We start from the raw sequence: 24429 nt of genomic DNA on the forward strand, positions 1-24429 counted from the left end.
ATTTATATACATTTTTATGTTTGAATTATTAAATTAATTAATTGAGTCTTCTTTTTATTTTTAAGTGGCACCCCTGGTCCTCCATAAAACTGTGCCCTTTTTCTGTTCTTGAGAGGACTGAGACTGAGATACATAAATAAAACAAACAAAACAAAAGAATAAAGCAACAAAGTAAAACAAAGCAAAACAAAACCTAACCAAATCAGAAAATAAAATCTAACAAAACATAAAAACAAAGCAATGCAAAACAAACAAAAAGAAAAATCAAACTGTCAAAAAAAGCAAAACCAAAATCAAAACAAAACAACAAAGCAACCAAACAAACAACAACAACAAAAAAAAAAAACCCTAGCAAAAACACAGTTTGCTCATAGAGGTCATCTGAAAGACCTAGCTTTGGACACTGACCCCTCTGTGGATCGTGCACCAGCCCCTGTATCGATCTGTGAACCCCACCCCTGAAAAGAGCCCAAAGTGACAGAAAACCCACTGAGTCAGATGACACTGCGTGACCCCATGGGACACAACAGATCTATTCTCATCAGCACCAGACAACAGGAATCAATAATTGAGAGAAGAGGGGAGGCACTAGGGAACAATGAGGAGTGAGGGTTGAGACTGGGGGTGGGAAATAGTTAGACTTCCTCACACCGCTGGCATTGGTACACATGCAAAAGGAAGCATTTCACAACAGGAAAAAATCATAGTCCATTACAGACATTCATGTGCCTTTTCAGAGGTTTAATTTGAAAAACAAGACAAAATAGATCTTAATACGCTAAAATACACCAACTGGCTGAGTCCAAAAAGAGCTATTCAAAACCACATATTTATACAAAATAGAATATTCATTTTAAGCTGCTAGCTGTGTTTTGGAACAAAGTAACCAGTCTAAGCTGATCATTAGCTGGTCATCATCTTGGGTAAAAATAAATAAATAAATAAATGCACATAAGGCACACATCACAAATCCTCCAGACATGAAAAAATAATAATAAAAAATAATAAAAAATTAAATTAATTGAAAATAATAAAATAAAATCCTTCAGACAAATCCTCACAAATCCTTCAGACTTGAGGAAATAATAATAATATTATATATATATATATATATATATATATATATATATATATATATATATATATATATATATATATATATATATATATATATATATATATATATATATATATATATATATATATATATATATATATATATATAAAATAATAAAATAAAATAAATAAACTTGCACGTTGCACACCTCACAATTCCTCCAGACTTGAGGAAAAACAAATCAACTGTCCTCATGAATAACTCAATGAGTACATGCTGGGGGAAATGTAATATCAGCTGTACGTCTAGCCCTTATACATCTCAGATGTGTTAAACCTCACCTGCGTCTGACTGTCCCCTGATGGAAAAGTACCAGACGGCATCTGACATTTCCTCTATTGAGTGCTGTCACATTTAGATGAGGCTGCACACTACTCTTCCCAAAGTTAATGAGGGAGAGAGGGAGTTCAGCTAAATGCAGACTGACTCGGAGGGACTAACAGAGTTAATTTCATTTATATAGGTGGCTCGGCATCGGTGCCAGAACAACATATTCACCATCTACCCGTCTGCGAGGCAGGACAAAGAAAGAGGTGACCTTGAACAAATCATATTATTCCTCACTACAGCAAGGTATCTGGACTTAAATGGGTCAACGTGTTGCAGCAAGCCTATGGCTAGGGACGAACATAGTAATGGCCAATGTCTTTCAGTTTTTGAATTCTGCACTCTTTATAGTGCATTAAAAAACTATTTATTCATTTGAGTATAAGGATACAGTATGTAAGAATAGAATTGGATGGAAATTTATGATTTGATCATGTGATCTAACAGTTTTCATATTTAAATGTCTATTTGATATTAAAAGGTATAACATTAAAAGACTTAGATTGTATATGTTGGTCTTTAATTTTTATTTATATATGTACAATAATGACAGAGTGCAGACTGCAACATTATACATTACCGTTCAAAAGTTTGGCGTCAGTAAGATTTTTATTTTTTTACTTTTTTTTTTTTGGCAAGAAATAATACTTTTATTCAGTAAGAATGATTTAAATTGATCAAAAATGACAACAAAGACATTTATTATGTTACAAAATCATTCTATTTCAGACAAATGCTGTTTTTTTTTTACTTTCTGTTTATCAAAGAATCCTGACAAAAATTGTACACAACTGTTTTCAACATTGATAATAATACTAAATGTTTCTTGAGCAGTAAATCAGCACATTAGAATGATTTCTGAAGGATCATGTGACACTGGATTAATGATGCTGAAAATTCAGCTTTGCCATCACAGGAATAAATTACATTTTAAAATATATTCAAATAGAAAACAGTTATCTTAAACTGTAATAATATTTCACAATATTTAGGTTTTTTTTTCAGTATTTTTGATCAAATAAATGCAGTCTTGGTGAGCATGAGAGAATTTCTTTAAAAACATTAAAAAAAAAATCATATTGATCTCAAACTTTTCAACGGTAGTGTATATAAAATATGCATACATAGTCAAATATGTAAGTATTTTGAGAGCATAGCGAGACCTAACAAGCTAACAAGATATTGGTGGATTTTTCTGTACAGCATCATGGGTAATGCAATTTTTCCACCACAAATTCCACTGTTAAACACAGTTATTTTAAAACCAAGTAGAAATAATGAGGGCTGATGTCTTCAACAGAAGCAAATACCATTGATTATCCTCATAGCACACAGTACGTTTACGTCTTTAAAGGTTTATAAGTTATCGTTAAACAAAAATAATTTTCCTATGTAGAAAATTGAGTTTTTATTCTGGAACCTGACTGATGCACTCTATAGTTCACCCAAAAAATTAAAATTCTGTCATCATTTATTCAGCCTCATATCATTCCAAATACATATGACTTTCTTTATTTTGTGAAACACAGTAGTAGTATTTTTATTTTATTTTTTTTTTTGCCTATCCAATGAAAGCCAATGGGATTCAGTGCTGTTTTGGACAATAGAAACATCCCTCAAAATATCTTCTTTTTTCTTTTACAGAATAAAGAATGTCATACAAGTTTGGAACGACATAATTAGTATGTTAATTAAGGCATTTGGGTCCCCAGGCAAAATCTGACCCAAAAACTGCAGTCTAAATCATTAAATTACCATTTCAATGACAAAACAAGCAGTGCTTTGCATCACATTTATACATCCCTGACCACTTTGACCCACATATATTTTTAAGAGGAGAAAAGTTGCATTTTTGCATTAATACAAGGTGATCAGTTTCTACAGTTAATTAACTGATCATCCATCTGTTTAATTTATCTACAGGCTGGTAAAGCTACAGAATCAGTCCCCTATATACTGTATAAAGTACAGTTGTTACACATGACATGTTTAGGAAGGGTAACTGTCTAGGAGATGAGGTTCGTGTGAGGGCCGGGGGGAGGTGGCAGTCGTCGCCGTGGTGACAGCTGAGGCACAGGCAGTATGACACCTTCAGTTGGTGTGAATGGGATGCTTGATTATGAGCCTTGCAAAACTGATTGAGTTACACACATGCACACTGCCTCTATCTCTCCCTCTTTCTCTCTCCCCCGAGTCCTCATTAGCGATGTGAATGCTGAGGTTCTGGAATGTCGCGGTAATTGCCATGTCCGCACACTGAAATTTACTGGAACAAGGAGCGAAATGTGAGGATGTAAAATACAATTACAGTGCGCGCTCATAATTGATTCATTAATGCAAGCCGAGCCGTGCCGCACCTCCAGACAAGACATTAACAATAAGGAAGGCAAAGAGAAAGAAGTCACAGAGTTGCTGGTTGTATTTTAAAAACTGAATATTCTACTTGTCCCTCATATTCACATTAATTTAAGGTTAATTATTTTTGATAAGCTCACTGAATGAACCTATTTTACTTCCCCATGTCGGAGACAGGCTTTCCACTTGGTTTGTTAAAATATTCACTCAGCTATGCTCTAGTCTCTATTATATGAAATTAATTAGATCGGATGAATCAGGTTTGCGGCACTGAATTTCGCTCCTTCATCAACCAGAGAGAAGTGTTCATCCATAAAATCCCATTAAAAAAAAAATTGTTAGTACAACATAGCTGGGTCATTTCACTTCTCAAATATCTATGAAGTTCTAGGCTGTATAAATAATATAAATCAAAACCGAGACTGACGAGAGATTTTCCAGCTCTACATAATTAGACATAAAAGTGGCTTTGGACAAAAGCTTCTCAAACAGTAAGAGTAAACATGTAATAACTCTTAAGCCAACCTTAAGCAATATTAACCCTTTTGTGCTTCGTGTTCTTCGAGTTTGTTTGTGTATGCTACCATTCAAAGGTTTGGGGTCGGTAATTTTTTTTTACTGTTTTGAAAATAAATCCCTTATGCTCACCAAGGCTGCATTTATTTGATCAAAAATAAAACATTAACACTGTGAAATATTATTACCATTTAAAATAACTGATAATTATATTTTAATAAATCTAAAAATGTATTTTTTTCCAGTAATGCAAAGGCTGAATTTTCAGCAGCTATTATTCCAGTCTTCAGTGTTACATGATCCTTCAGAAATCATTCTAATATGATAAACTTTTCTTTTTATTATCAATGTTCTGTGGAAACTTACATTTTTTTCAGGATTCCTGAATAAAAAGTTTAAAAGAACAGCATTTATTTGAATTAAAAATCTTTTGTAACTTTATAAATGTCTTTGCTGTCACTTTTGACCAATTTAACGTAAAACAATAAAGTAAAAAAATCTTACTGACTCAAACTTTTGATTGGTAGTTTTTTTTTTCTTCTTAATTCTTAAAATGGTGTGGAGTTAGTGGAGGATTTTGAGGGTTGGTATAAAAAAATAAAAATATTAATGTCTGCTCTTTGGTCTGTTTTTAAGACAATTGTCACTTTTTTTAATTAAAGAAATATTTTTGCTTTGGTCTAATTGTATATTTTTCACTGTGCGGATAATTTTGACTATTTGGTTTATAAAAATATTTTTGAAGTAAATTTTATTAAAGTGCCCCAATTATGCTTTTTTCAAATATTACCTTTCATACAGTGTGTAATATACAGTCAAACCAAACTTTAATAATGAATGACATGTCCAAGGTGTCTGAATACAGTTTATTCACTATAGTTTAAAAAAGTGGTAATGAAATATGACAAGATCTCAGAGTTAAACTGTCAGAAAAAAAAAAATATCTTAATTATGTCAGATAACACTTAAGCAAAACATGGTCAGTTCAAAGTGTGTGAATAATATTTGGTTCCAAATTTTTATCAATTTTACTGGTAGTCCACTGTATGTAGAATTTGTAGGTATAATATGTTTACACAGTTTACTTTATTTTGCTATCCTCTCTTACATAAATGAACTATAATGTCCTGCACCCACTAGTAAAAAAAATATTTAAAAAATGATATCTAGTGTCTGAATAATTTTTGGTTTGACAGTAGATGTTTGTAAAAGTAAAAGGTCTGCAAAATAAAAAAAAGATTGAATTGCACGACAAATACAGTTATTGTCTCCTAAAAGAAAGAACCAATTCTGAACTGCCGAAATGAAAACATCAGTAATTCCAGTCTCACTTCCTGTTACATACCTACATAAAAATGTAACAAATTTGCATAATGGCAGCCTATGGTCTTCATTGGCTGACCACGAAAAATGTCTACTTTTACCTGCCCTCAAACACTGTAGTTGTAGCTGAGGCCTGGAAGAGTTTGGTTCGTGTTGTCGACATGTTGAGAAGACACTGTTTTCAGTGCTGCGAAAGCAAATCCACTTTTCCAAAGGATGAGAATTTGAGCTTGAATTGATACGTTAAAACCGATTACTGTTTAAATCACTGTGTATCATGAGTTGAGCCTCTGGAGCTGAAATTAAGATATAGTATTGGGCGTTTTGTTTCCGACACGCACTGTAAGCAATCAAGTAATCACAACAGACTGGGCCATCTGACCAATCAGAGTAGAGTAGGCTCTCAGAAAGGAGGGGTTTAGATACTACTTTATCAAAGCATTTCAGACACTGTGAGAAAAGAGGTGATGCTGCAATGTATACTTTAAAAAAAATTTAAGTATTTTTTGACCTTGAATACATTTAAACCTATTGTAGGAAACCTCCAAAACAAAATTATGAACCTTTAAAATAGCACTCCACAGAAACACTACAGATGTTACTACAGTAAAGGATGTTAAAGCAAAAACATTTTACAACCATCTCTGGTCTCCTCTCTTTCAGTATATTGAGGTATCAGTGTCAGCTATTGGTCACAGATCCAGGCATGTGTTGTCCCCAGGTAAACTGTATTTTTCTCTGATCTCACAGATGGCGCAGATGGTGCTGGTGTTGGTTTCCCTAGCTACCTTGTATGCAGTCAAGCCAATAACATCCAAAAGCTATTGGATAGTTTCGTGCCTTTGGGATAGTTAGATGGTAGACCGCCCCGGCACATGTGGCTTTGTGTTTAGAAGGCTAAAAGGCAGCAGTGCCACTTCTGATTGCTCTGAATTTCCCCTCTGGCCACTCTAACAATAGAGAAGTACTACCAGCCGCCTGTGCAAAAACAGCAATTACGGTTGTGGGCATGAGTCCAGAACATAAGCCCTATGGACAGAGTTCAAGAATGGACCCAGCTGTACAAGAACAAAACAATCTGGGTTTGTTGCTGCATTCGACACAGTGCACGCCTGGACATGACCCTTAAATAGAAAATCTATTCAGAAAGATTTTTAATTAGCTTGAATGGAATCAGTACCATATCATGCAGATGGAAGGTGTACGTATCACTTACCGTCACTATTGATACACTGAACTTGTGGGTTCTGGGTTCCTGGTCCGCATACTTTGTCATTGTCAGGCACACACTCCTCCAGCTTCACCAGCAGCCAATCATAGCAACTGGGCTCTTCACAGGGAATTGCCTCAGTCAGGTGGGGGCAATTTCCTGTGCCACCCGTGGGCTCATTTATGATTTTCCTTTTCCTCAGTTTGAAACCTGTTGAACAACACAGATAAGACTCAAAGTCATTCTTGGCATTGATTCAGTAGGTTGACTTGACAAGAAGTAGTGAAGAATGTAAGTAATTTATTAGTAGATGTTTATCAATTCAAACAACATAATATGTAGTTTGCTTGCAGCCATTTCTTGCAAATTCAACAAGCTTTCGCTTACACATAATTCCAAATATATTTGTCATTATAGGCAATTATGCAAAGATAATATTATATAGAGCAATTTATACACTACCATTCAAAAATATATGGTCAGAAAGATTTTGTTTTTAAATAAATTATTTTTTTTATTCATTTATTCATTTTATTCTTTAAATTGAACAAAAGTGGCAGTAAAGATATTTATAATGTTACAAAAGTTGTCTATTTGAGATGAATGTTGTTCTTTTGAACTTTCTATTCATCAAATAATCCTGAAAAAAAGAATTATGAATTCCACAAAAATATTACACAGAACAAATGTTTTCAACTTTGATGATAAGAAATGTTTTTTGAGCAGCAAATCGGCATATTAGAATGATTTCTGAAGGATCATGTGACACTGAAGACTGGAGTAATGATGCTGAAAATTCAGCTTTGCCATAAAAGGAATAAATTACAAAACAGTTATTTTAAATTGTAATAATGTTTCACAATATAACTGTTTTTTACTGTGTTTTTAATCAAATAAATGCAGCCTTGGTGAACATTCTAAAATAAAAAATAAATAAATAAATAAAAATAATAATAATAAAATAAAATAAAATAAAAATAAAATAATATAAAAATAATATAAAAATAATACAATAAAATAAAATAAAATAAAATAAAATAAAATAAAATAAAATAAAATAAAATAAAATAAAATAAAATAAAATAAAATAAAATAAAATAAAATTAAATAAAATAAAATAACTATCGCCTCCCTACACTGGGAAGTAATTTCTGGACCAAGGAATTTTCTTCTTGATAGTGTCTGAACTAATCAACTAGTTGGTGCAATCCCGTGCGTTAGCCCTCTTAACTTTATTTTCATTGTGCAATCACCGTAATATAACATTAAATATATCGGCCCATTAAGCATGCGAGATGACATAAATTATTGGAGCAGCTCATCATAATGAATATTATTATTCTTCCCTCATTATGATTGCCTTTCACCAAAGGGACTAATGCATTCAGCAATCTATTAATACAGAAGCAGCTTTGACGCCAGGGGTATTCCCATTCAAGGGCAGGGAAAGGGCTCCAGAGGAATAAAAAAAAGGGGGGGGGGGGACACATGTCCAGCGCAAGGTCACCTACATGTACCCTGCCATAACCCTCTCCTCTCTGTCGCTGGTCCCTGGCCTATGGTTTAATCCACATTGCTGTCTGGGTCTGATAAGGTAATATGGGAGAGGGGGGCCTTTAGGAGAAAGCTGGAGATGCCAGTGTTGTCCCCGTCTCTGATTACTTCTGTCCCGCTCTTTCCTCCTGGCTTTATTTAATCAGAAGGTCAGTGTAGAGATCATTGTGGGTGTGTAAGAGGATTGTATCACGTCCCGTCAGTCAGCCCGGAGGTGTCCGATGGTGTATGCTGCCTCTGTCTCTTTATCAGACAAAAGCAGGATACTGGGTTTCAGATGAGCCCATGTTAATCAAAAAAAAAAAAAAGACAAAAGGCACAGCCATACAAAAATCTCATGGTTCATCACACCTAAGTGACATATTATTGGGGCTTCAGGTTGAGATGTCACAGGTAATTTATACTTTATCTCCCATCTCCAGGCTTATTTTGGTAGCTTGTTCAGGCTATAACAAAGACTGCCGATATGTTACAAAATAACAGTCTCACTGTTATAATAACATAGATCAACATTCATTCATCACATAAGACAGCATTGGATTTGGTTGATGTGTGACATCACACCAAATAATTTGGTTAAAATTTAATTTTACATTTGACATTCTGACATTGTGGAAATTTCCAGACCAGAGAGAGATAAATATGATATTAAACTTGAATATAAAGTTTGATATTTGAGTATTACACAGATATATATAATGTAAAAATTCAATAAATTACTCTTCCTGTCATCCCACTGATGTGTTTTGTTAATGTAATAACCAACAATCTGTTTTTGTGTGGGAGATATGTAAAAATAAGCCTTCGCTCCTTTCGTCACATCTCAGTGAATAATGAGAGCCCACAGACTGTACGATATGTGCACAAATGCAGAGTCCTGCCATTACAGCTATATGGCATGAAGAGAGAAAGAGAGAGGAACACGGATACAGAGAGAATCCATCATTAAGATGCATAGTGGAGAATTTCCTCCCATCCCATCCTTTAGAGTCGCTTCATTAGGGAAGAGTCAATATGCGTTAGTCATGGCACAGGTCGCTGTCCCAGCCATAATTAACGAGAAAAGCAACCAGCATGCCAGCACCTTTGATACACCAGTAACAACTGTCAGCAGTTTTCAGTAAACCACCTTCCTGTGAAATCTAGCAGATTCGGTTCCTTCTAAAAACCACTTGAAGCTTGTGTTTGTCTGCCTGAAGACATCTAACCCTTCATTTGTTTCTGTCTTTTTCGTGACATGTTTTCATGGTTTCCTTTTGTTTGTTGTTCCCTCTACAATGCGCCTGGTTCATAAACCTTGGAGACAATGAATCTTCTGCCCCAGCAGGCTGTATTAAGTTTATGGGCCGGATGCTGATGGCGCAGATAGAGGTGAGAGGTGGGGCTGTGTGAATTATATGTTGAAAGGGTTCCCGTACACAATTCATGTGATTTACAATGAAAGAGGCAGTTTTATTGATTTGTTCTGTTTTAGTGAGATGGGCGAAATGACTGCTCGCCAAACAAAACTGTAAAAGATGAAGTGGTCCTATCGTTCAAGCTAAGATTATGCTCACCTTTCTTTGTGGACTGATCTTGGCAGTTTTCAAAGGTGCAGGGCCCCCATGCGCTCCAAGAGGACACCTCACACTCCACAGGGCAGGGAATATGGCAGAGCTGGGTGGTGTTAGGAGAAACACCTAAACACAGGTCACTGTTCACTGGCCGCGAGGCTGAAGAGACACAAAGACACACATTGTTACAGAGCCCCTATAAAAAAATATATATATATTTAATTATTAATTATTAATATTAATATATATAATATATATTTTTTTAAAATACTATTTTCATTTCATTTTTTTTATTTAAAGCATAAATTATAATTTCCTTTCTTATCATACAAAAAAGGAAATGACGCAAGCTGGACTCAAAGTTGTATTGCCCAAATGTGTACCAAAAAGTACCTAAAGTGTTTCAATCTGCAAATTAGAACTTGAAAAGATAAAAATGACATGATAAACATCATTCTCATAAACAAGTGTTTCTGATTGTACATGTTTTGCTAGACATCTCCCAAGACCCCTTTTGTTCTTGTTTTCTTTCTATCTGTAACAAGCACTCAGTTTAAGTGTGTGTGCAGCTCCAAGCTGTAGGTGACTTTCTGCAAGGTCAGTGCGTGAACAGATCTGCCACTGATCCCCTTTGACGGATCTTCTCTTCATTCACATGCAAATTGCTTTGTGTCCAAAAGGTGTTCACTGTGCGTTTTGAGCCATTTCTAAAATCATTTGGTTAATACACGTATTGTGTATGTGGTTTGTCAGCGTGAGCTAAGTGATTGATTGCATGGCCAGTTGTGGAGTCATTAATGATTTATTTGAGCTTGTTTAAAAACAGAAATTAAAAAGGTTTTTGCAAAGTGCTCCACTGGGACAAACATCCGCCGAAACGCTCAATTTAGTTCCAAAAATGGCACGTCAAAAATTAGCTGTCAAATTGACAAAATTTATTTGCAAAAAAAATGTCAAATTGACTTGCAAATGCATGTTCCCTTATTCCTACAAATACACTTGTCTCTATGGTCTTTGTATTTGCTATTAGGATGTGATTGTGCTATTGAGGTATTGAGGTGGGTGAAAACCTGTCTGACTTCCTGTCCCTGTTAACCTAGTCTGATTAATGACCCTCTCCTTGTAGGTTGACCTTGTTCAGGTGGCACAATGCTCGCTTGGAGGCCAGATGGTCTGCTGTTTGCCCACCCAGGGTTTCCCCCGGCCTAATTATGGCACCAGTATCCCATCAGTCCCTCTGTCCATCTGACAGCCGCCAACACATTCACCTGCTTGCATCACCACCATCACCATCATCATCAATAACTCGGGCCTGCCTGCGGTGCAGTGCTGCATGGATGCTCTGCAAAAAAGCCAAGCCATTGAATATCTCATAAAGATCCTCGACGGGGTGCAACATTGATTATATTCCATAGAGCGACACGGCCGAGCCGAAACGAATGAACACTGTTGTTGTGTTCTGCTCTCTGTGACTGAGATGTGTTAATGGATAAAGATCGTGACAGCAGCTGCTTTCCCCTGTTTTCTAAATGTCTGAAGCCACCCGCGGGGAGAGGAAATCAAGCACAGCTTCCTCAGGCCCAAACAGCAGAGCAGGAAGCCGGATGGGATACGGCATTGGCAGAGAGGAAGACAACAAGCTGCTTTTGATATGTATAATGCATACTTTGTGTTCGTTCTGGCATTCATTACATGGGTTTAGGAATCCATAATCCCAAAATGATTGAATATGAATTTGGAATGCAAACAATGCTTTCACAGTCATGGGAACAGTATATTTCACCAATTCTTCACAACTGGCTACTGGCAAAACAAAACACGAAAATGAAAAATAACAGTTTAGGAGGGATTAATATAAATTTAGAGGTTTTCACCACTGTACAGGCGCATCTCCTTCTTCCATTTACACTTCCTTGGATTTCATTTAAAATGTTTTAACACTGTCAGACAAAAAAATTATGTGAAATATTCATTATTAATACAAACAAATCTAATGTTCATATACAGTTAAATGCATTTTCAGACTGTTTTTCAACAGTTTCAATAGTTTCAAACGGTTTAGACCCACATTAAATTTCTCTATAATTTGTGATATGTGATATATATATATATATATATGTATATATATATATGTATTGTATGTATATACACACACTCTCTCTAAAAAGTAATTCAGGGGACCTGTTACCACAACTTAAAAGAATGCATGCAAGTTAAAAATTATAATTTATTGTTTTAATTAAACCTTTTTAAGTTGCAAACATTATTTTGTAGAGATCTGCTGATATAATAATGTTGATCATTACATCAACTTAATATCATCTGTAATTTAAATTCAAATTTCTGCTTTAAAAGAAAAAAAAGAGGGGAAAAAAGGTTGTAGTAACTTAATTAAATTGTCTTAATGACTTGGAAAATTAGGCAGATTGTTCATTAAATATACATGTTAAAGCTGCTGTCCGTAACTTTTTTGGTGTTCAAAATTTACAAAAATTATATAATGAGAAGGTACGACATGAATCCATTTTCCAAACCGTGTTTTTGTCTTACCCAGAATTATTATGGTACACTTATAATAAGAGTTTATATTCGGACTATTTCAGACTGGACTGCGTGACTCGCCATAGACATAAATGGAGAAAAGTAGCTCCGGCTACAATGTTTTTCCGCAAGACGTGTGTAGTTCTGTTTATTAACTGCTAGAGGGTCAAAAATCGTGGACTGCAGCTTTAAATATGTTAGCATGTGCTGTGATAGCTGTTGATTTGAACTGAAATAGATGGTTAATTGGTTCCAGAGATACAACTCTGAGAAAACTTAAAAATTTGTGTTTATGCTACAAATTATTACGTTCCTCTAACTCAATGTAGCTTGTTGAACGTAAATTCACTCAAAGAGAGAGAGAGAGCATGATTTATGTAAGTCCACATGTCATACAAACAAGAAACGTCGAGGGCTGCAGTTCCAACCACACAATTTCGCAATGCTGTTTGCGAATGTTTGTTGGTTTTGGGAAACTATGGTTTGTTGAACTATGCTGGTAACGACTGTCCTTGTGACCATAGTTGGCTATCGATGATTTTGGGAAATGCACCCTAGAATAGGTGAGCTAAGTAAATAGCAGGTGAAATTTTGAAATTCGAAAAGAACACCTTCAGGATGAAGGCTGACTTTGATATAACTTGATTTTATAAATGTTGTCATGAATATCTGATGGTGTTGACAAAGAAAGACACAGCTGTGAAACAGTATATTTTTAAACTTTATAACATTACAAAATAGTAATCTTTCAGTCTTAAGCTCAATATATGTTTTAAACTCTATATTAATGGGATAAGTGATATTGTGAGTTCAAAATTTTGATAAAATAATGAATCAAATTACTAACTGTAAAGTTCTGTAAATAAACTAGTGATGATTCATTTCAAAGGGGATGTGTTGCTGCTTTAAAAACTAATGGCAGATAAAGTTGTCTGACACGCCTCAAGTATCAAAGGTGTGCACTGGCATTACACATTGCACTGGAATAGCCAGGGTGCAGACAGACATGGTTGTCCAATTTCTACAGAGGATTTAGCTATGATCCCTGGAACTGAATGACCAGATTAAATCTGCTTAAAGCACACGGTGTCTGTCCTTGAGTAAACCACCACTTCTGATGCCCTCATTGTCTGGCATTAATGTATATAAATACCTGTGAATAATTCCAAAGGCCCAATAGCAAATCACTTGGAAATATCCAATCATGTGGAGCTTGAAATTAAATCCTCTCAAATCTGTCTGAAACTCCCTGAAGGGAAAAGTGCCTGATTGATTCTTCATTGATTAAAAGGAAACCAGGTAAATGATTAAAGAAGGGCTGACAATCAATTAATATATTAACTGAATTAATTATGTGATAAGCAGATTAATTAATCAAATTAATTGTAATTAATTGCATAAATCAATATTTGCTGAGAAGGATGATGGGTAAAACAGAGCTGGCCAAGGTGCGGAAAAGCTTGAGTGTATGTGTGTGTAATGGTATTGTGTATGTGTGTAAGTGTGTGTGAGAGGCAGGGCAGATGTTTGTGCACTCCTCCTTTTCTTTCTCTCAAACAGTTCTTCCATCTGTCACCGTGTGACTCGTCTGCGCGCCAGGCCTGTCACCTCCCCCAGCAGGAAGCTGCAGTCAGTGCCATGTGCCTCTCTTAAGGCTACATTACGGATGGGATTCCACAACTGTCTGGCAAAACTTCCCTACAGGCAGGAGGACTGGACACCAAGATTCTGATTCACCAAGATCCACAACAAAAGATTTGCTTGTGCAATCTAGCGAATTGCTTGAGCACTTTCTGGAAAAATGAGCAAATAGCCCCAAGTATGAAAATGAGTAAATAGCCCCAGGTGTGAATATGTTAATAGACCCATATTTAAAAAGATACATTTGCATGTCGTAATATTTAGCAATGTGGTTAACTTGCTGCCTTCATGAAATATTTTCAATGAAATATTTATATGTATATGTATACAGTACCGTTTTAAAGTTTGGGGTCAGTAAGATTTTTTTCTTTTTTTTTTAACAAATAAATACCTTTATTCAACAAGGATGTATTAAATTTATCATTAGTGAATCAATTAGTGAAATATTAAGCTGCACAACTGTTTTCAACATTGATAAAAAGAAATGTTTCTTGTGCAGCAAATATAATTAGGATGATTCCTGAAGGATCATGTGACACTGAAGTCTGGAGTAAAGATGCTTTGCCATCACAGGAATAAATTACATTTTAAAATATATTAAATATAAAAGTTATTTAAATTGTAGTAATATTTCACAATTTTGAATCAAATAAATGTAGCCTTGGTAAGAGCATGAAAGTCACGTGATTTCAGTAAATGAGGCTTTGTTACGTCATAAGTGCTTCGAAATTTCAATGGTTCACCACTGGGGGGCATAACTTTGGCAGTTTGATACACACTTTGAACTACAGATTCTTAACAAAAGATTCGTAAAGCTTCAAAGCTTCATGAATTAGTGTCGTTATTTTGTTTCTTTGGTGCAAAAAAGTATTCCCGTCGCTTCATAACATTAAGGTTGAACCACTGTAGTTACATGAGCTGCTCTAAATATGTCTTTAGTAGCTTTCTGGGCATCTGAAAGTGTTAATTATCTTGATGGCAATGCAGGCCTCACTGAGCCATCTGATTTTATCAAAATATCTTAATTTGTGTTCGGGTGTGGAACGACATGAGGGTGAGTAATTAATGACAGAATTTTCATTTTTAGGTGAACTAACCCTTTACAGCTTGGACATTTTTTTCCAAGTTTGCACAAGAAAACAGTAAAATCAGGGCTTAACTGTTAAATCCACCATTTTGAGTTTTAGCCCATATTTAAATATCTAATTTCAAAAGGCAAGCTGCTTTCTGTGCGCTTTGTTTTCCTGACTGTAGTGTGACCAAGTCATACCAGCCAATGCCTGCTCGAGGACAGCTGTGGACATTTGAATAAGTTCCCTGAGAGGTCGGCGGTTCAGCTCTCAGAGCAGATGGCAGGGGAGTTTCTGTGTCAGTCTGAGAGTGAGCACAAGCCCGGCACCAGCATTGGCGCATGGCATGAGGTGCTGGCACCTCTCTGTTTCTGTCATATTGCTCTAGAGGGAATCTGTGTTTGGGTGTATCTGCACCTGTGTGTATGTCTGTGACGGCATTAGCATTTAAATTCCACAGTAGCTGCCTCATTAATTTGTACGGCTCTGCCTTCTTTATTCCTTAATTTCCCCCTGGTGATCTAATTTCAGCCTTTAAAAAGCAATCCAATTATATGTTGGCTTGAGTTGTACCACAGTGCAAACATCAACTGATCTTTGTCTAACAGCTCGCTTACAGGCGCAGGTCTTTACATGGGCTGTGGTGACCTAAGCCAAAAACAGGTAGGTGAGTTTACCAAACATAACATCATTCATGTTAGTAACCAATAAATGCTAAAAAGGTACAATCTGTGGTTCCAGTAATTACAGTATAGATTTGGAGACATGTCTGAGAGTGAAGCAACTGCAGGCTAAAGCTATGAAGTCTATGTGGAGATGTGTCTACCTACATACTTTTTGATTCTAAAAATTATTCTTAAAATAGATGGCATCTAGAGCCATATAAATCCATACAAAGGTGCATTTTATATTATTGTTATTTACACAGATGACCGCATTAAGATAGGATACATCATATTTTAAGATAGGATCCATCATAATATCACAAAGGAATCATCATAATTGGGAATCCTCTGCAAAATTGTGAAAACCCCTGATTTAAAAGGATAGTTCACCCAAAAATGAAAGTTATCCCATGATTAACTCACCCTCAAGCCATCCTAGATGTATATGACTATCTTCCTTCAGACGGACACAAACAGAGTTATTTTAAAAAATATCATGGCTCTTCCTTGACGTATTGATGAATGTAGAAGCACAAGGAATAGAGCAAAACAAAACACTGGTCACGAATTAGAAGTGTAAAACGAGAAATTTGAAAGAGAAATGTTGGTGGATTTAGATATGAGAGAAGAGAAGCTTGAGTTTGATGCCCAGCCCTATTTTTTGAACCGCGAGAGGCGTCACCTAAGCTTATGCTACTTCTACATCCTACATTGAGTCAAAGGTACTCTTCCACCAGAACTCGACTTGCGTACGGCCATTGCCGGAAGCCAGATATTATCGTTTATAAAGTTTTAAATATGGATATTTTTCTTACAAAGACCCATCATTTTGCTTCAGTAGGCCTTTATTAACCCCCTGGAGCTGTGTGAATTACTTTTATGATGGATGGATCCACTTGTTTGGGCTCCAAAATCTCATGCCCCATTCACTACCATTATAAAGCTTGGAAGAGCCAGGATATTTTTTAGTATAACTTCAAATGTGTTTTTCTGAAAGAAGATAGTCATATACACCTAGGATGGCTTGAGGCTGAGTAAAATTTTCATTTTGGGGTGAAATATCCCTTTAAGCAACTTCCCGCACATATATCATTGCTTTTTGTATGCATTATTTTTTTCTTTACTGGCATGGAGGTCAATTAAGAATTATTGATTGGGGAGAGAGATCAGAATGGGTTTGGGACATATAATTGATCCAGCATGTTCATTAACCACAGGCAAAGTGTTAGTTTTGTTACCGTCTTTGTTCTTGAGGGAGCTGAGGTTAGATGAGGTTTCGGTCGGGGCTTGAACGCAGTAGACCTCTCTGGTTTGAACCCCGCCTCCACAGAGCCCTGTCTGGTTGCTCCGGCGACGGTCCTGTTGGCTGAGGAGCACGTCCACCCTGCAGTCGCTCCACTCAGTGGTTCTCCAATTATACCTGCGGCGAGAGAGGAAGGAAATTTGGTGAACAGGCATGTGCTGATGAGTATTTAATGTTTCCTTCATTTATCCTCTGGCGGCTAGTGTGAAGTGTGAAGCTAGTTTTTTTTTTTTTTTTTTTTTTTTACCCACACAAAAATAAACTGTACTTTGGTCTGTCCTTTGATGTTATAAATACAGATGATTTTAAATAGACCAATCAGAAGCCATGTCAGTCAGGATGTGCACTAAGGTCATGGCTTTATTGAGCTTTATTGAGTTTGATGGCTTGGCTGCTGCTTTTTGATTTATCATGTTAGCAAAAGAACACCAGCAAAACAGCTTCAAAAGCCGAGCTACAGATGGAAATGTTGCAAAATTAGAGACCAACCATTTAAAAAAAAGAATGACACACTCAGTACTAACTATATCATTTGAATGTTTCATTAAATTTTTCCTGTCCTGATGAGACATCATTCATGAGCGCATACGGATATTAGCTTTCATTAGATTATCAAAGAGCAAAGTAGAGCGATACATTATAAAAATAAAACTTCTAGATTGAATGAAGAAAAGCATTTGCTGTGTTTTGAATGCTGGTCCATGGCATGGGTTGCTTCTTAAAGTTGGCATGAAACGAAAGTTGTGATAATCTTTTCATCCCTATTGTGATGCATATCCAAGTGAAACAAGAATAAATGTAGTAGGTTGTATATAAATATCTCCCTTCACATAATTAACTGATATGAATAAGTAAGGATCTAGTTTAGTGTTAACAGTGTGCACTGGCTAAAAAGGAAAGAACTTCCTCTCGACTGTTGGTGTTTGATCACCATTTCCTTTCCACATGTGTTTCGATGATTGAAAGCCTGAGGCCACGCTTGGGGGAGAAGAGCTGGTTGTGTGCGTGTGCGCATTTGTGTGCCGGTGTGTTTAAATGGCCAGTGACCTTCAGTATAACAAGTCCTGCTTCCAGCTTTCAGTAGAGTTTAAATAAGTAGAGTAAAAAAGGAAAGGAGAACATTTTTTGAAAACATTTCTTGAGCATGAACATGCACTGTAGACTAAGAAGTAAATGGTCCCTTTCTTTGCTTCTGTAGTGTAAATGAAAGAATATGAAAAATTTATTTCAGTTTTTGAATACGAGTCGGATTTTAAAACCAATAGAGAATCCCTGCTGACTTTCCATGGTAATGGCTCTCAACCTTTTTTCCCAAATTTAAAATGAGGTCCATTTGACCTCACAAATGCAGGGCTCCATATTCATGAGCTGTGAGTCAGTGAGCATTTGAGTGTGCTTCTGACAAGACTGCATTCAATATTTTGTGTTGAGGGCCTCGCTTTCCATTTATGCAATGTACTTGAGCTACATGTAATGTGCAAAATGAGAAAGGTTTCTTTTTAGGATTCTCATTTAGTATCCTTGAATGAGTAATGCATTGCATACCAAATGATAATGTACCAGCAGCAAAACAGCAATAGATAAATATATTTATTGGAATTTATATTGGAAATCAGACTTATTCCACCAAATATTGATTTCTGCACTCCTCCCAAGTTAAAATATTTGTATTGTGTCGTTTAAAAATTCTTCTTTTCTTTGCATTATTCAAGGTCTGAAAACGTGGCATCTTTTTTGTTATTTTGACCAGTTGTAATTGTCTGCAAATACACTCACCGGCCATTTTATTAGGTGCACCTTGCTAGTGCAGCCTTCAGAACTACCCTAACTCTCTGTGGCATAGATTAGACAAGGTCCTGGAAACATTCCTCAGAGATTTTGGTTCATACTGACATGATAGATTCACACAGTTGCTGCAGATTTGTTGGCTGCACATCCATGATATTAACCTCCTATTCCACCACATCCCAAAGGTGCTCCATTGGATTAAGATCTGATGACTGTGGAGGCCATTTGAGTACAGTGAACTCATTGTCATGTTCAAGAAACCAGTTTGAGATGATTTGAGCTTCGTGACATGACGCTTTATCCTGCTGGAAGTAGCCACCAGAGGATGGGTACACTGTGGTCATAAAGAGATGGATATGGTCAGCAACAATACTGAGGTATGCTTGTTTAAACAATGCTCAATTGGTACTAAGGAGCCAAAGTGTGCCAAGAAAATATCCTCCACACCATTACACCACCAGCCTGAACCACTGATACAAGGCAGGATGGATCCATGCTTTCATGTTGTTTATGCCAAATTCTGACCCTACCATCTGAATGTTCCAGCAGAAATCGAGACTTATCAGATCAGGCAACGTTTTTCCATCCATCAATTGTCCAATTTTGGTGAGCCCGTGTGAATTGTAGCCTCAGCTTACTGTTTTCTCTGACAGGAGTGGAACCTAGTGTGTTCAAGGTAGGAAGTGTTTTGTGTTCAAAGATGCTCTTCTGCAGATCTCAGTTGTAACAAGTGGTTATCTGAGTTACTGTTGCCTTTTTATCAGCTTGAACCAGTCTGGCCATTCTCCTCTGAACTCTGGCATTATCAAGGCATTTTTACCCACAGAACTGCCACTCACTGATTGTAGAACAATCACGTCTACCACTAAAGATTGCTTTATAAATAATCTCCCCGAGCAGTTTCATCGCCTTAGTATACCTGACAACTTAGAAGAACTCGATGCTGCAACAAAAACTATTGGCTCTCTCTTTTCCAGCACATTAGATGCAGTCGCTCCTTTACGTCTAAAGAAGATTAAGGAAACTAATCCAACGCCGTGGTATGATGAGCACACTCGGGCTCTAAAACGAGCTGTTAGAAAAGCTGAACGTAGTTGGAAGAAAACAAAACTAGAAGTTTTTCGCCTTTCGTGGAAAGAAAAAATGATTGAGGACAGAACAGCCATAAGAAATGCTAGATCTACTTATTTTTCAAATCTCTTAATAGAAAACAAACATAATCCTAGGTATTTATTTGACACAGTGGCTAAATTAACTAGAAACAGAGATTCAACTGCTGACGTTTCTATAGAGCACAGCAGTAATGACTTTATGAACTTCTTTACTTGCAAGATTGATAATATTAGAGAGAAAATTATAAACATGCAACCGTCTACAGTTTCGCTTCAGACAGTGCACTGTAGTGTCCCTGAGGTAAAACTAGAATCATTCGCCGCTATAGGAGAGGAAGAATTATCTAAACTTATCAAATCATCAAAATCAACGACATGTATGTTAGACCCAATGCCGACTAAACTACTGAAAGAAATGCTTCCAGAGGTCGTAGGTCCACTTCTTGATATATTTAATTCATCTTTAACACTAGGACACGTGCCAAAAACCTTTAAGCAGGCTATTATCAAACCTCTTATTAAAAAACCTCAACTAGATCCGAGAGATTTAGTAAATTACAGGCCAATCTCGACTCTACCTTTTCTGTCAAAGATACTAGAAAAGGCAGTTTCAACACAACTGTGCTCCTTTTTAGAAAGAAATGGAATCTTTGAGGATTTCCAGTCAGGATTTAGACCATACCATAGTACTGAGACTGCTCTCGTTAGAGTTACAAACGATCTACTCCTATCATCCGATCGTGGCTGTATTTCTCTATTAGTGTTATTAGATCTCAGTGCTGCTTTTGACACTATCGATCATAACATTCTTTTAAAAAGACTTGAAAACTATATTGGCATTAGTGGAATTGCTTTGGCATGGTTCAAATCATACTTATCTGACCGTTATCAGTCTGTGGTAGTTAATGAAGAGATGTCGTATCGATCACAGGTTAAATATGGGGTACCACAAGGCTCAGTATTAGGACCGTTGCTTTTCACTCTGTACATGCTGCCCTTAGGAGAGATAATTAGGAAGCATGTTGTTAGTTTCCACTGCTACGTTGACGATACTCAGCTCTATATTTCCTCGCGCCCTGACAAAACCTACAAATTCACAAAACCAACAGAATGCATAGCTGACATTAAAAACTGGATGACAAGAAATTTCTTATTATTAAATTCAGAAAAAACTGATATCCTAATCTTTGAACCAAAAACTTCCTCACGAAAAAACCTTGAACACTCTCTAACACTTGACGGGTGCTCCATTAAACCTTCTTCCTCAGTTAGGAACCTGGGTGTGCTCTTTGATACCAATCTTTCATTTGAAAGTCATGTTTCTAGTATCTGTAAAACCGCCTTCTTCCATCTAAAAAATATATCTAAATTACGACATATGCTCTCAATGACAAATGCGGAACAGTTGGTTCATACATTCATGACCTCAAGACTAGATTATTGTAACGCTCTACTGGGTGGTTGTTCTGCTCGGCTTTTAAACAAACTACAGTTGGTCCAAAATGCGGCAGCTAGAGTTCTTAATAGAACCAGAAAGTATGACCATATTAGCCCAGTTCTGTCAACATTACATTGGCTCCCTATTAAACATCGTATAGATTTTAAAATCTTGCTACTTACTTATAAAGCTCTAAATGGTTTAGCTCCCCAGTACCTAAGTGAGCTCTTAATGCATTATAGTCCTTCACGTTTATTGCGATCTCAGAATTTAGGCCAGTTGATAATACCCAGAATATCAAAATCAACTGAAGGCGGCAGATCCTTTTCCTATTTAGCACCTAAACTCTGGAACAATCTTCCTAGCATTGTTCAGGAAGCAGACACACTCTGTCAGTTTAAATCTAGACTAAAAACACATCTCTTTGCTCTTGCATACACATAACACATTATCAATACATTAACATTTTTCAAATCCGTTAAAGGATTGTTACGCTGCAATAATTAGGTCGGCCGGAACCGAGAACATTTCCTATAACACTAGATATACCTGTACATCAGAATAAGAATGGCATCTACGCTAATATCTGTCTCTCTGCTTATCCTGAGGTTTGCCGGGTGCTGGATCCAGGCCGTATCCAGATCAGACGGAGAACCTGCATCTGGACCTGACTACAACGTAGCCCAGGAGACAATGGGCCTAAAGATCCAATTCTGGCTGCATCTATAATTCAGATTTTTAATCCCCGTATCCGCTTACATATATTTATATATAATCTATTTTTAATCTCTATAATAAAAATGTATAATTCAGATTTTGATCTCCATATACATTTACATATATTATATATATATCTTCCAAGGGGTTTTTTCCCTCCTAGGACTTTTTTCCCAGTGCTAGCACGCTGGGTTTTTCTCCTAGGGGTTTTTTTCCACCCCTGGAAGTCAGCCGACATTGGCTTAATGTAGCACCATCTTGTATATGTTACATATTACCACGCTTGTTTGTACAGTTTATTTTTAACCACTTCCCTTTTTTCTGTGCTTCTAATATGTAAAGCTGCTTTGAAACAATTACCAATTGTAAAAGCGCTATATAAATAAATTTGACTTGACTGACTTGACTCACTGGATGTTTTCTCTTTTTTGGACCAATCTATGTATACCCTAGAGATGGTTGTGCGTGAAAATCCCAGTAGATCAGCAGTTTCTGAAATACTCAGACCAGCCTGTCTGGCACCAACAACCACATTCAAAGTCAAATAAATCACATTTCTTCCCCGTTTTGATGCTCAGTTTGAACTTCAGCAGATCGTCTTGACCATGTCTACATACCTAAATGCATTTTTTTTTTCCAAAGCTGTATATATTTAGCAAAATGTACAGCTTTCCCAACAATGAATCACAGAGAACAACATGAAAGCGAGTAAATTATACAGAATGAACTATCCCTTTAAGAGATTTATGAGACGCTTAACAGTGGGTGAATATTAAATTTTAATAGTTACAAGCCATTCTTGGCCACCTGAATCTCACTCTGAGGGGACGTCTGCTCATAAACCCCTGCTGTAAAGGATTCTCAGTGACAGCAGTGAAAGCACATGTGTGGTTTGGTGAGAGGCACGGAGGGCACACACTTGGTCAGAGCTACAGGAGCACCATTCACCTCCATCAAATACAGCTCCGCTCTGGTGAGATCTAGTGCAGCGAGGTGATGACTGATGGGGAATGGACTGGCCCATCTGTGGGGGAGATCAGATTAGACAGCGTGTGGTCTGTCCTCTCAGACTTTCACTATTCATCAGCTCACCTCCTCCAGGGTGGCGCTGTGCCAAACCACCAACTTGCTACCATCTCTCCATCTTCCCCAGCAGGAACCTCACCCCCACCCTCACTTCCCTCTTCCATCTGTGTTTTAACATATCCATGCTATACAAAAAGCCATCAACAGATGATGTCCATACAAGGAGATTCTGTTAACATCAGGCCAAGTCATCATAGCATTAATCCAAAACATCTTATTTTTTGCAACAAAAGCCCCCAAATCTCATTCACACTTTTAGTAAAAACTTTTTTAGTTAAACTTTTTTAAGTTATTCAGTTAACACATGTCACTTTTAGACACATCATGCCAGATTTAAAGGACTCTTAGAAAAATAAAAGGTTATAAAAATTGGTTCTATTGCAAATTATGTTTATGAGCTGTATAATTTAAGTAATAAAATTCAATAAAAAAAAAAAAAAGAAAAAAAAAGAATTAAAACTAAATACATATAATGATCCCCTAAATGATGGGAAACCCTAAAATGTTCCGTATATAAAGTGTCTGACAGAACCCTATACGGTTCTACATAGAACCTTTTTTTCTAAGTGTTATTGACAGTAAATGCTTCATTTTAGATATTAGATGTAATATAAATTTCATGATGCAAGCACTGAAGCAGAATGGATGCAGCACTTACACTACACATGGTGGGATTCCTTCTCCTTGAGGTGAACATGGCTCGCTCTCCTCCAGCTCAGTGCACTCGGCTCCTCCACCCACCGGGAACTGCTGCACCTGACGCGTACGTGTCCGCTGACCCTTACGCCCATTCAGATCATAGCACTCCTTTGAACAGGCAGACCAGTCCGACCACTCGGTCACTTCACAGTCCTTAGGGATGACACAGGCTTGATATGTCACAGGAAGAATCTGCTGGATACACTGGCTGTAGGGACACAGAATAAAGCTTGTTATTGATCCAAGAATCAACATTTAATAAAACTAAGCTGCACTTTCATGACATCTGAAAGACAAATGTATTTAACATCAAGTTAATCCTAAACACCAGAGGAAAAAGATACTATTATTTACAGAGATGCACCAATAGGCTCATAAATTTCTCCGCTGGTACCAATATAGCCGATTATTCAG

General features: G+C 36.6%; 1 protein-coding gene across 1 annotated transcript in view; it reads right to left on the reverse strand.

Annotated features, from left to right (window-relative positions):
* Nucleotides 1–24429, reverse strand: part of thsd7aa (thrombospondin, type I, domain containing 7Aa) — a 132835-nt gene that overhangs the window by 46581 nt on the left and 61825 nt on the right. Inside the window, exons 3-6 of the mRNA XM_067411674.1 lie at nucleotides 23975–24223; nucleotides 17111–17292; nucleotides 9959–10114; nucleotides 6855–7058 (exon numbers count right to left, since the gene is read on the reverse strand). Of these exons, the coding sequence (XP_067267775.1) occupies nucleotides 6855–7058; nucleotides 9959–10114; nucleotides 17111–17292; nucleotides 23975–24223 (791 nt within the window). The remainder of the gene's footprint in view (nucleotides 1–6854; nucleotides 7059–9958; nucleotides 10115–17110; nucleotides 17293–23974; nucleotides 24224–24429) is intronic.

The sequence above is a fragment of the Chanodichthys erythropterus genome, chromosome 15, assembly GCF_024489055.1.
Source record: "Chanodichthys erythropterus isolate Z2021 chromosome 15, ASM2448905v1, whole genome shotgun sequence".
NCBI classification, from domain to species: Eukaryota; Metazoa; Chordata; class Actinopteri; order Cypriniformes; family Xenocyprididae; genus Chanodichthys; species Chanodichthys erythropterus.